At 38.1% G+C, this 14,782-nt stretch overlaps 1 protein-coding gene across 1 annotated transcript; it reads right to left on the minus strand.

Moving 5' to 3' along the window:
• Positions 1-1,516: 1,516 nt before the first annotated feature.
• vash1 (vasohibin 1) lies at positions 1,517-14,647 on the minus strand. Its single transcript, XM_017690826.2, has 7 exons — positions 13,528-14,647; positions 11,134-11,222; positions 10,526-10,582; positions 9,199-9,273; positions 6,881-7,262; positions 3,504-3,613; positions 1,517-3,215 (listed from the first exon to the last, which is right to left on the minus strand). The coding sequence occupies exons 1-7, from the start codon at positions 13,864-13,866 to the stop codon at positions 3,143-3,145; spliced, it is 1,125 nt and encodes a 374-aa protein (XP_017546315.1). The 5' UTR covers positions 13,867-14,647; the 3' UTR covers positions 1,517-3,142.
• Positions 14,648-14,782: the final 135 nt, after the last annotated feature.

The following is a 14,782-nucleotide window of genomic DNA, read 5'->3' on the forward strand; positions in this document are numbered from 1 at the left end:
GGGACCATAGTAGGGCTGTTTTCTCATGATATCATTATCTGAAAAACCAAGCTAGTCTGTAACAAGCTCAGATACTTAGAGCTTTCCAGCTGCTTCCACTGGGGCGTGTTCAGAGGAGATGCACACAGCATGAAAGAATTATTCATGCAGCCTAAGGATCCAGGGAGATACGGAGAGTGTGTGTCCCTCGCTAAAGGAGGTGACTGTTTCAGGCTTCTGTTGGTGAACAGTATAAGGTCTTGCATAGTCAACTAAGTGCAGCTGCTCCAAGCTCCCTTCCATGAGCCTTTTATTGTTCACCATTGAAGGGCTCCAAATCTGAGCTTTAGTTACAAAGGATAAACATTTAAAAGGATGGATTACAAGAGAGATTTAAAGTACACCACAGCAGGCAGTGGCTTTAATGCCATTATCCTCCCCCAATTCAGATTATACTTTCACTGGGGGGAAAAAATGTTCTGGCATCTGTTTATGCAGCAAGTTCAAGCCCTCTAATGGCACAAGCAAGGCATTTAAGCAGAAAATCAAGAAAGCAGCAAAGAGTTTGTAAGTGTGCAATGAAATGCCTTTCTGTTTACCTGCAGCGGATTCTGAGGCTGTCAGTGTGTGGGAATACAGACATTTCCCAAAGGAGAGTGCACATGTTCAAGAAGTGGGTCAGTAGGTTTTTAAAGTAGGCCAACATTCCTTACACAAAGCTGAGGAGCGTTTCTATGATGGGTGGTTGGACATTTGGCTTGCAGTTGGTTAGTACATCTGACAGTCTACATGATGCAAATGAAGGCACCTTCTAAATAGTAATGCAACTACATATTCCGTCTTACACACACACAAAATAAGTCACCCAAAAAATGTATGTGCTCATCGCTTTAGTTCAGAGGTATAGTACTGTGTGAACGTCAGACCCTTTAGTTTATTCTACTTCCAGTTTTTCAGTGTCAGCAAGGATGAAGAAGCTTGAAAAGAGCAACAATCTCCAAATGTGACAATTTGTCTCTACAAAGATCAGAATTGTCCAGGGTATGGTCTTCTCTGAATGGATGTGAAAACTAGACAGAAAGCAAGATAGAAAAATATAGATGCTTTTGTACTTTGGTTTTGGTGAAGAGTTTTAACAGTACATGAATGGCAAAGAAAAGAAATGTCTTGTAGTTTCTGCGTGGTACTTTAGGTCCTGTTCTTTGCAACCTGCACTCAGATAACATCTTTCATGCTGGTTTAAATTTGAGTGATTTTGATCTTCTGTTGAAAATCTGCCCTTTACTGTCCATGTAGTTTAGCTTAGTATAAACACCTTGTGAACTGAACTCTGCCAGTAAATCACCAGGATGGCCATTGTGCATGCCTGATTTTATAAGTTATCAATTGGTTTCATGAATTTGTCTTTCATACTTACCACAACGTTTGCTGTTTGGACCTTGTGAACCCCCTGTTTTATGTAAGCAGTAAAACAGTGAATGTTGTTGTGAACACCTCATACAGCTCCTCTCTGTGCCTCCATGAAAAAAAGCTTACATTTTTACACCTCAGCAGTACATTGTTTATTTTGATCATATTTCAAGTGTCAACAGTGAAGCAGATGATTTTGTATTTTGTTACAATTCTAATTTTCCTTACAGGAAAGCTAACATTACAGTGCTATGGCATCATGGTGTCATGGTGCAACATTTTCTTTGTTCTCAAGAAATGAAAACAGCCTCCAGTGTGAGGGGTAATAGCCAAAAGAATTGCCCTTTTTCTCTTCAACAGCCAGCACTGCGCTGCATTTCAGTCTTTCAGATGCTTTGGTGAGAGAAAATACTTTTCTCATTAGTAATTTTGACAGCTCTGTTTGAGCTACAATGTCTCTACAAAGTGTTACCTTCAACAAATGAGAGAGACAGTGGTAGAGCAATCCCAATGCATCTATTTGTATGATGACAAAAGCATAGAGCACACTTTCAGTGGTAAATGCTCAAAGAATCCTTATACTTTAAGGCCCATTTTTCCATACATACATACCTGTATTGAACCTCCCACTAATGGTATAACTAGTCCAAACTACATTAGTGGTACAAAACCTGTTATTGAGCATAGGTACTTGTGAGTTATAGGTGAAGCTACTACATTTAAAAGGAAGTGCAAAAAGTGAATATATATTTTTTAAAAAAGCAATAAAAAAAATGATAATTTAACCCTACACAATATTTTGTGTATTTTAAATGCCATTTGAATTGTACTCCTTAAAGCTGAATGGGTGATTATCAAAACATGAAGTCATTTGCACAAACTGATGTCAATCCCACTGCGTATTCACACCTTTAAAAAAGTAGAACTTTACAAACTAGGCCACACTAGTCCTTCTACTGACAAGCTACTCTCTAAACATAGCCTTTAACAAGATATTTAATAAGTTAGGGGAAAAAAGTTAAGACTCACTGTTTGCATTGACTGCTTAAAATAATTAAACCTTGTCTTATAAAAAACAACAGAAAGTCAAGTGTTCCTGCCTAAAGGTTACAGATAAGGCCAAATTAAATTTAAGATATGTGAACCATGGAAACTACAGTCTGCATTTGCCTTTTCTACACATTCTCCTGTATATTTGGTTTACAGAAGTAAAAATACCAGGTTAAATTTCAAGTCATTGGTGAAGGCTGATGTTACGCAGATACTGGATGCCTGCCTTAGAGACGGCAGTGCCAAGCAACACAAATTCTACTAGTTATGCTAACAGATGGGTGGAGTGATGCTGAGTTGTATAAAAGGCACCTGTTTGTAAGTGGATTACAAACCAGTCTTAACAAAAGCCAGGAAAGCAGTCAGCTGACTTGGAATATACATACTGTGATATTTACATACTGAATGCTCACAATTAGGACCGAGCTGAGTGTCTACAAAAGTGTTCACTTGAAATGAGGCTGCTCAGTTGATTGGTTCATTAAAGGTGATATGGTGCGGTGTCATTTTTGCACACTTTCACATCACTCATGCGTTTCATTCATTGCATAAACGTCTGCAACTGGATATTGTTCCAAACACTCATCTGTATCCTTTGAAATGTTCTTCAGACTTTTCTGTATTGTCATTTCATCCACTCATAGCAGTTTGGCAGCATGACTGCTTGTTGTGAGCAGTATGGTTTGGAACCCAGAAAGCCAGCTCACACTCTAATCTGGTATCCATTCATATCCGCAGGAGGCTTTGGCTCCAAAGCCTTCTTTTCACCCGAAAGCCTATAAAAAGAGAGAAATGTATTACTGACTGATCTGTAGTGTTGTTTCGCCTATAAAAGTCAGCAGTAACCCAATTTATTCTTTTAAATACACAGATATCTAACATTCCAGCGATGGCAACGTGAACAACAGCCCTTTGTCTGTAGTTACCTGGCTTGTTTTCCCTCAGGTTTGTTGATATAGTGCTGCTTCTACTGTCTTGCGATTTTAATCGCTCCGTGAAGGTGCATGTAGAAACAAATGGATATAAACAGTGCCCTTGTGTTTGAGGTGAATGCAGATTGGTACCTTCTCTCGCTGCGGCTGTTCCTGCGCATGGGGCTGCCTGGGTTACGCAGAGGAGATCCCATGTCTTTCCGTCTGTCCTTGGTGGGTGAAGGAGGTGCAGGCTTGCCAATCTGCAAGATATTGATTTTCTTGATTTAGTAGAGAGTTGAGCTTACTATGTTATCATGAAAACAACAGTGAAACAGTGGCTCGATAAATGTGTTTAAACTCTGTATTCGTCATCTAAACTGAAGCTATTGATTTTATTAGTAACCCGAGTCATTTCCTGATTATTTTGATGTGTAATCAACTAGTTGGAGGTTTAAAAAGAGTCAAGCCTTAAAAAGAAATTAGTAAACAACAGAACATGCAAAGCCTTTCAAAGTTTCCAAAATAAGTTACTTCAATGGAAAAACATAAACAAGAGAAATTTAATTAGGCTGCAACAAATATCCAGTGATAGTCACTAAATTCAGTAATTACAATATTGGAAAAATCATTTGAATATTTGAAATGTGTCCTATTTTTATGATTCCACAAACTTCTGTTAGGAAACAAGCATGTTTATCAGGCTAAATGTTAATAACAGTTAGCAATAACAACAACAGCGATGACAGTAACACTACCCTATTACAACCCGATTTTTTAAATAAAATGGAAAAGGACTTGATCCTTTCTTATTCTTTTAGAATATTCAAATATATGAGAATATTTAATGGCATATTCAAAAATGAACATTTTTGGGGGCAGTGTCCATAATTTTTTTTGTTTTTATCGTTTTTTTTTTTTAAATCACATAACTATAATTAAATAATTGTGACGGCCAATCTTCAACCATAGGATTAGTTAGTTATAGATACAAAGGGCGCAGTGTTCAGGAGCGTATTGAGAAGACAGCTCTATTTGAGAAAGGCCATCTTTCATTCAGAAGACTGGGAAATAACTTCTTCGGACCAGTATTAACGCACCCATTTGAAATAGGCCATCCAAACATGCCAACTATATAAACCCTTTCATAAGATTTAGTAATCGGCAACTTCTGAAGTGAAGTGTGGGCTCATATACAGGCGCTCAGGATTTAAGGGATTGACAGCTATTTTTCAGTATTCTACTGCAGCCCACACAGTGGAAGGTGGGTCTGTTTACATAAACTTGATACCTCTCTCACATCGAATCAATCACTTAAAGTGATGGAGGAATGCGCATGCTCTACTGTACACAGACACACAAAGAGCACAGCAGTGGAATATGCTGAAGGAAGCTACATAAGAGCTGATAGATAAAATCCTCCCTTCACTAATGGAATTGCGTCCAGTCAGTGAGATGGCCATCCTAATAACATCAGCTATAAGTTGATGGTATGAGAAATGTGTGATGCAAAATAGTAAAGGGAAAAGCAATAAATTAAGTGCATCTCAATTAAATTAAGTACTCTGAGTGGAATTTCTTTTCAGGGCTACTCAGAATAGTGGCATAAGTGGAATGACTGGAATAAGTAAAGTATGAGTATGATAAGTCATGATGTCAGAATTAATTTATGGGTGCATTTCAGACACTTTTCTTTGGTCTATTGCTCTTGATGGCTTCTTTATATGTCTAGAAATGGATGAAAGGAGCCAATGCCTGCGCACAATTTAGGGCTCATCACCTACATTTTCCCATTTTTTTTCCCTCCTGAGGGCTGCTTATGCCATTTGTATGGGTTTGCATACATGAAACAGCCATAATTTGTACATGACCACTTACTATCCTTTCTTTGTCCCTTAGAATTGAACATGCTGTTGTTGTTAATGTACCTTTAAGACGGATGTATGTAAAAGATCCCTTTTCCAAATGTCTGTGCTATATTGTGGCTCATTCAAAAAGCAATCTGGGCTGAAACACTTATAACGTCAGCGTGAATGGGCGGAGCCAAGCTGCTACAGGCTGAATAGGCAAATACATGTAACTCTGTTGTTTTTTGTGATATCACAAAAACTGATTATTCAAAATGGGGTGTACAGCTCAGTTTCTATATATGAACTGAGGGCTGGGAAGAAAGGGGACCATTTAAAAAGTAGTGTTTACATACTACATACATCAAAATTAAATGAGATTTTCCATAATATAGGTCCTTTAACAGGCAGTAATAATGGTAGCCACCTCAAAACTAACAAAAGTTAGCCTGTATTTGTTAAAAGAGGCAACTCTTTCTTGCTACGCTGTCAAAATGTTACTGTACTCTCAAATGAAAATGTCAGTTTACTTTAGAACAAGCCAGACCACTGACTTCAGAAGCCTGTGATCACAGTTGGCTTGAAACAACAGATCTCTTGTTTTTCCCTGTAACAGATAGAACAGCAAACACTTTGGAGGACACTTAAGATGAACATCTAACATTTAAATGTGTAATGTAGTGGAAGACGTCTGGATCTGTCCTCCATGCAGTCACTTCAGTTACTGCTAGACTGTTAATTAAGCCTCCAAACCACTGAGATAACACATCTGTATTTACAGTTTGGCTGTAACAGCTGGTCTTCAGCCAGTTTTGTTCTTTCCTGCACCTGCTGCCACTGAATAAGCCAAAAGAGAGCTGGTCTTAAATTACTTTGCTATATTACTTGCTTCTGTTGACAATCCTACAAGTACATTCACATTTCTACCCATGTGCTCTAATACAGTAGATAATTTGTTGCAATATAATTCATGACAAGCACTGAAAATGGAAAGAAGAAAAAAAAACTTAGAAATAATGCAAAATTATACACTTAAGATGCCACAAAGGATTATGTGGACCAGTGCCAGAGAACCTTTATTTAAAGGGGAATTACATAAGTTTTGCCAAATTTCTGCATATCTGGTGTTTTATATGTAATGCTGATGACAGCAAAACTGAAAAGTTTTCTTTGGGTACTATTTTTCCTGACAATGGCCTGCATGTCCCGTACCTCTCAGCCATTAATGTATTTTAAATAGTTTTCAAAGTTATTTCATGCTATGGTTTGCTTTCTTATCACAAAACTATCATTATACAATGTCTATGGCATCTGGTGCAAACTCATAACTGTTTCATATAATACATTTCTGTGAGGCACCGTTTAAAGTCGTAATATTCTTCAGACGTTCAGTTCCTATCACCACCACTGTGGACAGTTCTGACTTTGCAAGTTTCTCCACAAATGAGCATGTCACATCAAAACACTCTGAGCTACTTTGTTTACATATTGATCTATTATTTATGCAGAAAATCACTGGAGGTCCCCTTTAAAGAACTATATTCATAAACAAGATGTGTGAGTGTGAAAAGGTCATAAGAACCCTCACAAAATGTGCAGACTAAGTTTAGACTTGTTCCTAGACTCGTACATTCAAGCCAAGGATCATTTGGGAATGTCTTAAGTATTCTGAGACTTGCTCACCTTCAGCCTCATGTCGCGGGTGTGTCTCTCCAGCTCTTTCCTCAGCTCCTCTTTCGAAAGCTTGTCAACGTCCAGTACAGAGTGCTTCCATTCGATTTGCTCCACGCTGTGTGGGTCGTGTGACACATACTGGCCAATCTTCACCTTGCGCAGTGTGTGCCAGTAGCCCTGGTAAGCAGTCTGAAACTCCTGCAGCAGGTCAGCGAGTGTGCGATACTCCAGAGGCTTGAACATCAGGTCCTCACGCCGGCTGATGCCCAAGGCACCGAAACGGCCACCGCTGTGGATTCCTAACACAATGTGGCGGAAGTGGCTCCCTGAGAACTGAGTTTTAAAGCTGATGGGGAAGCGCTCCACAGATGGCATGTTGTTGGTGAGGTAACTGGTGCATGAGTGAGATTAAGGAACTGAACTCATCTTCAGGCAATGGAGTTAGGACATGAGTGTCCAGTCTTGTCTTTAAAGGACCGGTGTGGCTTCAGGCTTTCATTCCAAACAAGCAGAAGCCCACCTGACTCCACTTGTTCAGTCAAGTGGCTTAAGTCATCAAAGAATTGATTGTGTGCTTCTGGTCTGTTGGAATGGAAACCTTTGAGCATATCAATGCAGATGTTTCTCCAATAGTAGCAAATGCCACAAATGCTGTGACAGTGCTCGGTGAAAAATGTGATATAATCCTTGATATTCAAGAAATATATTAATAAAGTCTTTAGTCCATGTTATCCCACAAAAACAAAGACATTACTATCATTTTTCACTCTTTTTTCAAGCTATCTAGTTCTAAAATCTTTCCAGAGGGTCACTTTCAGGACTACACTATTTTTTTCAAAATATCTTTGTCATTTAATAGCTAAGACGTAAATGTCTTTCAGAGTGGTCTGATGTAAAATGCTGAGTCAGAATTGTTCACAGTGACGGTGATAGGAATCAGACGTTCAAAGCTCTCTCACAGAAATCGATTACAAGGAATTCTTAAAAATAAATTATGCCCAAGATATAGTTTTGAAATACATTTTGGCCTAAAGCATGTTTTAAATACATACAGGATGGGGTGGTACAAGGGCATTGTTTAAAAAAAAAAGGCTCATCAGATCTACCTAAAACAGTTACTTTATGTGGTCACAACTAAATTAACTAGTTTTATTCAATCTAAATAAATACTTTGAATGAACAATTCTTTCAATCAAAGTAATCTGGCAAGCCAATTTTACAGTGTACTCAAAGAAAATGTATGTTTTAAGATTAACTCTATTAGCATTACATATAAAACTCAATACATGTAGGCGAATTGATTTAGATAGCAAATAAGATGTATATATTTACGCAGTAAATGCTGTAAACCTTGGTTCCTATCACCACCATTATAAAGAAATACAAGACGGTAAGTTTCTTTAGAATGCACTATTTCACATCAAACCACTCTGAATGACTCTGGTTATATCTCAACAAATGTATTATGCAGCAACTTTGAAAAGTTAGTGAAATTATCCTTTAACTTTGGTGCTGTGTTATATCCTGAATGTAGTTTTGGTCTAGTTGTGGCTTTACCTTTGACACTGACTGAGCTTTTTAGTAAATGTTAACAAAAAAAAACAGGTGATACAGAGAAAGACAGTGGCTACTTCTGGTCCTGGACTTGATAACATTTGTCTTACATAACTACCTTCAATAATGTTTATGAAAGATTTTGGAAAATAGTTTATTAATGGCTAGTAATTAGGTCAAAAACACCTTAAAATCATTAATAAGCAGTTACATTGCATGAATGAAAAGGGCAATAGTAACCTGTTATATGTGATGAATATCTGATGAAGCTAGTAGGTTCAATGCTGACTGATGGCAAAGTAAGATAAGGTGCAAGTAAACTGAGGTTTACCAGTATACATTAATGTGGGATCACTGTTTGTCAAGCAACATGGCACTTATTACTTATGTGTATAACTGCTTATTAAAGAATATTAAAGTATTTATGGTCAAATCAATAACCACTAATGAAGTACATTACTAACCATTAATACCTATTAATAAAGAACCATTTATGCACTCTTTCTAAAGGTAGTCTCATTGTAAAATGGTACCACCTTCATGAGTTGAACCGAGTGTCTTGAAATATTAAACGTACTAAAACTCTGCAGAGAGTTTGACTGTCAACGAGCCAAATCTCAACTGTGTAAAAACAGTATTAATGCTTCCAGCATGTGCAAACTTGAACGAATAACACAGATACAATCTGAATACTTCCAGTAATGGAGTTTAGATTTTCCAACCAAACAATGAATGGAGAGTTTGTGTGCAGTGAACTCCACAAGGAAGGATACATGCCAAGGATTACAGCCTCCAGACATTTGATTGGTAGAGATTCTCTGGTCATTTCCTTAGCTATGTCCATCAACCTGTGGAAGAGAATGAACTTTTAAACGTGCTTTAAAAAACATCAGCATGATCTACCTTAACGTTGACCTAAATTAATCTACCACAAAGTGATATTATTGGTTATCAGAATTTTTAGCCCCTTAAAATTGGCCTTGGTCACAAATTGTTCCTAATAGCTGGATGCTACTGGATACTCATGTTTTGTAACAAATCAAACACAACTGGTAGAGTGTGGTGCTGAAATCTGATTTCCTTTAGTTGATGTCATCATCTCAGCTCTATCATCAACATCATCAGCAAACACCCTCAGCTGCTTCCTGCGTCTGTGTCCCAGAAGCAGCAACAGGAAACAGCCCCTCACCGAGATCGGAAAGGATCACGGCTGAGCTTACAGAAATACTGCACCAAGTAAAACCAATTCACAAGCTAGCTTTTAACCTTCTGGTACATCAGAGCATAAATTCATACTGTAGTGTGTAAAAGTCCAATGTACACTTCATTCAATTTTCAGTCAAAACTGTCCATTGTGTACAAGTTATACATTTTCTGGAGATATTTCTGAGTACATCACACAATATATGTGTGTAAGGAAGGGAAGGTCAAAAGAAAATTTGTGAAAAAAGTGTGTTTCCAAAACTGAAGTTAAAATGATGTAAAAATGCAGAGAAAATGAGACTCGTCACAGCAATGCAAGAGCTAATAGGCAAAAAAAATTGTTTTAACTTAAAACGTTACCATGCTGCTTTAAATTTTAGAAGTTAACCGAACATAAATATGTTTTATGCTCTGTCAATGTAGTATCTAAAGTTGTGCTAGCTATTTTTACAGCAACACAGTAACTAACTTTTTAAAATTAGAACAACAAACTTACCATCCCACAATCCAGACTTCAAGATCACTGAATATGTTTTGGATAGCTTTGATTACAAGAAGCGGAAAGTATAACCAACTTCTAAGACTGAACTTCAGAGGTGTAGAAAAATCGCCTAAAAAGTGGACACTCTAAATATGTTACATTATGTTTAGTTGTTGAGACTTTGGTGCAAATTTGCGTTAAATATATATTTTATGCTTTTTTTTTTCCTCGGTGAAAAATTAATATGTTGCACTTAATGGCTGTTTTCACAGAACATTAAATAAATTCTCTGACTTTTACACAGTACTGTACAATGAAAAATACAATTAAAGAATGAACTGTTAAAATACTGTATATTTTAAAAAATAACTTATGCAACAAAATCTACGGTATACGATTTAAGACAAGATGCTCACGCTGTGAGAGGTCTGCTCTTCTTGATCTCAAAAAACTGGGTTCCAGTGTGATTGTACCTGGTTAGTGCTGTTAAGTTAATTATAATTTCTGGATGGCATTAAATCACATTAAACTACACGGCAATCTTATACAAAAAAAAACATATTCACAAAAACAAACCTGGTTTAAATTTGTGTACAAATGTTCTTCATAATTACAGTAGAAGAATCTGCTATGAAGGCTGAGAGGGCAGTAAATTTCACTCTCTTCTTTAGAGCCAAAACACATGGCCCATTAAAAGAAGTTCACAGTTTATTACTTCTGTCTAAGCACTGGTAAATATTTCATAGATATAGAGACTACCCGTGTCTGCATTATATCTCTCTGGCCTACTTTCCATGTCTCTGACATGAGTTTGTACCCATAAATGATACATAGTGTATAAAATCAGTCAACGGCAATACCAAACACAGCTGTATATCCGTGCACGGAATAGCTGATGAAGCAGTAATCAAACAATTTCACAGCTGTTCGTTCACCGAAGTGTCATAAAGCCTGTATTAAAGCAAAGTTAAGCTTCTGGACATCAGTCATTCAAAATGTCAGTAAATAGTGGCTGAAAGGATACTGCAAGTCCCTGATGTATTTCTGTATGGCTTCCAGGCGATGGGGAATACTGGTGGTTGGCTGGTATGTAGGCACAGTCGGTATTGGAATCTGTGGGGGAAAGCATGCGATCAATGCAGTGCTCATACAATTACGTTAACTGCAGCTAAAGAATATCTTCTTGTTCTGTCTGACACAAGGTCCACTCTTTGGGGCAAAACCCATGCTCAGAATCTTAATTGCTTACTCGCAAATCTTGTAAAGAATCAAACAAATTCAAATAGATAAATGGAGACATTCAGGGGAGGCACAGAGACAGCATTTAGAAGAAAATGAATCTGCTAAAATGTTAGATTGGCCACATGCATAATCTTCTGGCCCTTTGGTCAGGAAAACTGCATTTCTGCTTTAAGGGAGAAGGAGACACATTTATTGCGGTCAGTAACATTTTTGTATTTTAGATTTATTCTGTTCTAGATTTATTTTGCACTTTCTTAATAAAGTATTTTTCTACATTGTTCTTTTTTTCTACATAAAGTACACACTAAAAAGTACAAACCATAAAAGAGTATCATTTGAAAGCTTTTCTTATAATAATTTGACTTATAATAACTTTTCCACAGTAACAGAAACTCCCACTGAGACTTCTCCTAATGAACCTTTTTTTCCTCAGTTCAATTAAATGAATGATTCCTTATGGGTTTAAATTAAAGGTGATGAGGAATTTGAAGATGTGTATGTGATAATCATGATGTCATGCTGTACAAATGACTAGAGGGTACAGATACAGGCTCATATCACAGTCTGCTACAGTCACTGTGCAATGTCGATGGTATGTTCTCTTCTTCCATTACATCTTCCATTACACTGATATATTGTGTGTTACAGGACAATACATTATCTTAAGTGTTTCACTGCCTGATGCTCTCTCTTAAAGGACTGGATTGCACTAGAAAACTAATGTGTACATGCTGTCTGAAAGGCATAGTGTTAATACGGCTTGTGCCTAATGTAAACGATGCTGCTAATATCTGGAATACTAATAGAGTATTACAGCAGGAAGAGTACATGAGGTTTCCCTTGGAGCTAAGTGCATGTATGGCGAGCTTTGGGAATTCTTAGTCTACATTTAGACATTTAGAGTGGAAGGCTGCAAACCAATTTTAATGTAGTTGGACCTGTGCTAATTTAGTGAATCTGCATGTGGTCATCTGCTGAAATGACTGTATCTCCATATGAGCCGAGTCCAAGCCTACAGAAAGACCTGGTGGTGACTGTTTCTTGGTTTGACTTTTAAGGAAATGATCTTACATGTGTTTCCATAATGTACATGTGAAGTATTCAGTCCTAATGAAGACTCCTGGTAAACTTTTGGTGGTGTAATGCGATCTGAGTATCAATTACCTGATATAACTGGTCTTTACATATCATCGCTGTCCAAAAACCTCTCCATATTTGGTGATTCTACATAATTTGAGCACAGCAGCTTTACATTGTGTGAAAATATTATGATGACTGGACCAATAGAAATGCTCTACAATTCCTTGGAAAAAAATTTATATTAACTCACATTGACAGTAAAGTAATGTAAAGTTACCATTTTGGAGATACTTTTTTTTTGCTTTGAACAGCGACGATATATAACAGTACGTCTAAGAATTTGATATGAGGAATAAGTGAAAAAAAATATGTATATAAAGAAAGTATTTTCCATTTTACTATTTTAATATTTTTAAGGAGAATTGGTGAGAATACGCACCATGGTCGAGTGGCATGTTCTGTTGATTTTCTAAGTGAAAATAAGTTAACACATCCTCTATATTAATCAAATTTAAATATAGTAGCGCATTCTTTGCAAAAATGTCTTAATATATTTCAAATTGATAACTGTAGAAAATCAATATGTCATTTGTCCAACAGCATCCAAACATTTGCATTTAACTGTATATAAAGATAGACGAGGAGACTGAGGTCAAGCACTGGGTTAAGAGAGTATTATTATGGAAACAGGAGAGAATGTATGGAATATATGGAAATAAGGAAAAATATCAGGGTAGATCATCACCAGGACCAAGGCTGGGCACCCCTGACATGAGAAGAATAATTAAAAATATATAACGAAAATATGAAAATAAACATGAATACAAGAAGAATATATGATAATATTTAAGGATATAATAATAACAAGAATTTCTAAGATTATAACAAGGAGAATATATAAGGCTATGAGGGAAATATGTGAGATATTTACATAAGGATATAAAAGACAAAAAGTGCTCACATATAAGAATATAAGGCGAATAGGTAAGAACACAAGATGGATAACTGAAAATATAAGAAAATAAGGGAGCTGTAAACCTCCATAAGGATGTAAGGAGAAAGGGTGAGAATATAGGAATGAATACAGAAGAGGTACCTTGGGCAAGTCGGTGGCTCCTCGAATCCTCTTCGCCACTGCCTCTCCATCGGGGTGAATCCGGGCCACATGCCTCCACATCTGCTCCCATGTCTCCTCATTGACCGGCAGCCCACCCCGGTTCACAATGAAGGGGATGCCCCCATCCCGCAAATCTTCCTCTCCCTCGTCCTCTTGCTCCTCATCTCTCTCCTCAACCCCCTCCAGACTGACAGCAGTCCTCAGCATGGAGAGCCCGGCGCCCCTCGGCTGGCTTAAACACATGCCAATGCCTGCCTTGTCCATCAGTCTCTGAGGAGACTTGCAGTGATGGACGCTCCCGCAGCAGATCACTGGCATTGGCAGCTCATATCACAGTCAGAGCAGTGAACTGGAGCATTAGCTACTTACACCCACCACCAATCCCCGGACTGTTAACACAGACGGTCCCACATGTCTGCTGGGGCCACTGATGAAGCTTTAAAACACATTCAGCACAAACACCGACAGTCCACACATGTAAGTGTAGCTGGTTAGCAGCAGTCAGCAACTTGGGGAAGTGGGGCCCATTGAGACCAACAGGCGAAAAGCACGACTGTTTCCAAGCTAAGAGGATAAATATGTCCCACTACAGTGACAAATTCCCGTCAGTGAGCGAAAATACAGACAGTGTCGCCATTTAAAGGGGGCTAGGCATCTATTCGCTTTCTGTAACGAAACAGAGAAGAACCCGTCTGCGGTCAGTCAGACGGTCAGTTAGCAGAAGCTTCGTGGTTTCTAAGCATCAGATAAAATGATACTCGAAAAGCGGCACAAAGAAGGCAACCGTGTATGTTTTAGATGGAAAACTGAAACTGTCTGGCACTGAGGACAAAAAAATCCCCACTTCACTGATGACCGGCGCCGGTGGTATATTCCAGAGGTCGTTCACTCCGGGTCCAAACTGCCCGACAGATCAACCGCCGTCATTCCTTCTGCATCCGCTCCGTTACACGACGACAGCCTACGGCTCTCTGTTCACTCCGATTACGCTAAATGTCAGTCCATCGTCCAGCTGTTGAGTTACAGGAGCTGATCTGAGTCCAGCTTCATTCAACACCGCCTTCAGTCACGCCCATATCCCGCTGTACTGCGCATGCGCAGTGTAACCGGATTACTGTGCTGTGATTAGGGAGCCTGCAGCTCTGCTCCTATTTAAACTCCATATATTTGGAACAGAGGTACAGTACACAATTTGACATGACTTTTTTACTGGACTTGGCAACAAATGTTAGAC

This window comes from Pygocentrus nattereri, chromosome 10 (assembly GCF_015220715.1).
Source record: "Pygocentrus nattereri isolate fPygNat1 chromosome 10, fPygNat1.pri, whole genome shotgun sequence".
In the NCBI taxonomy this organism is placed as follows: Eukaryota; Metazoa; Chordata; class Actinopteri; order Characiformes; family Serrasalmidae; genus Pygocentrus; species Pygocentrus nattereri.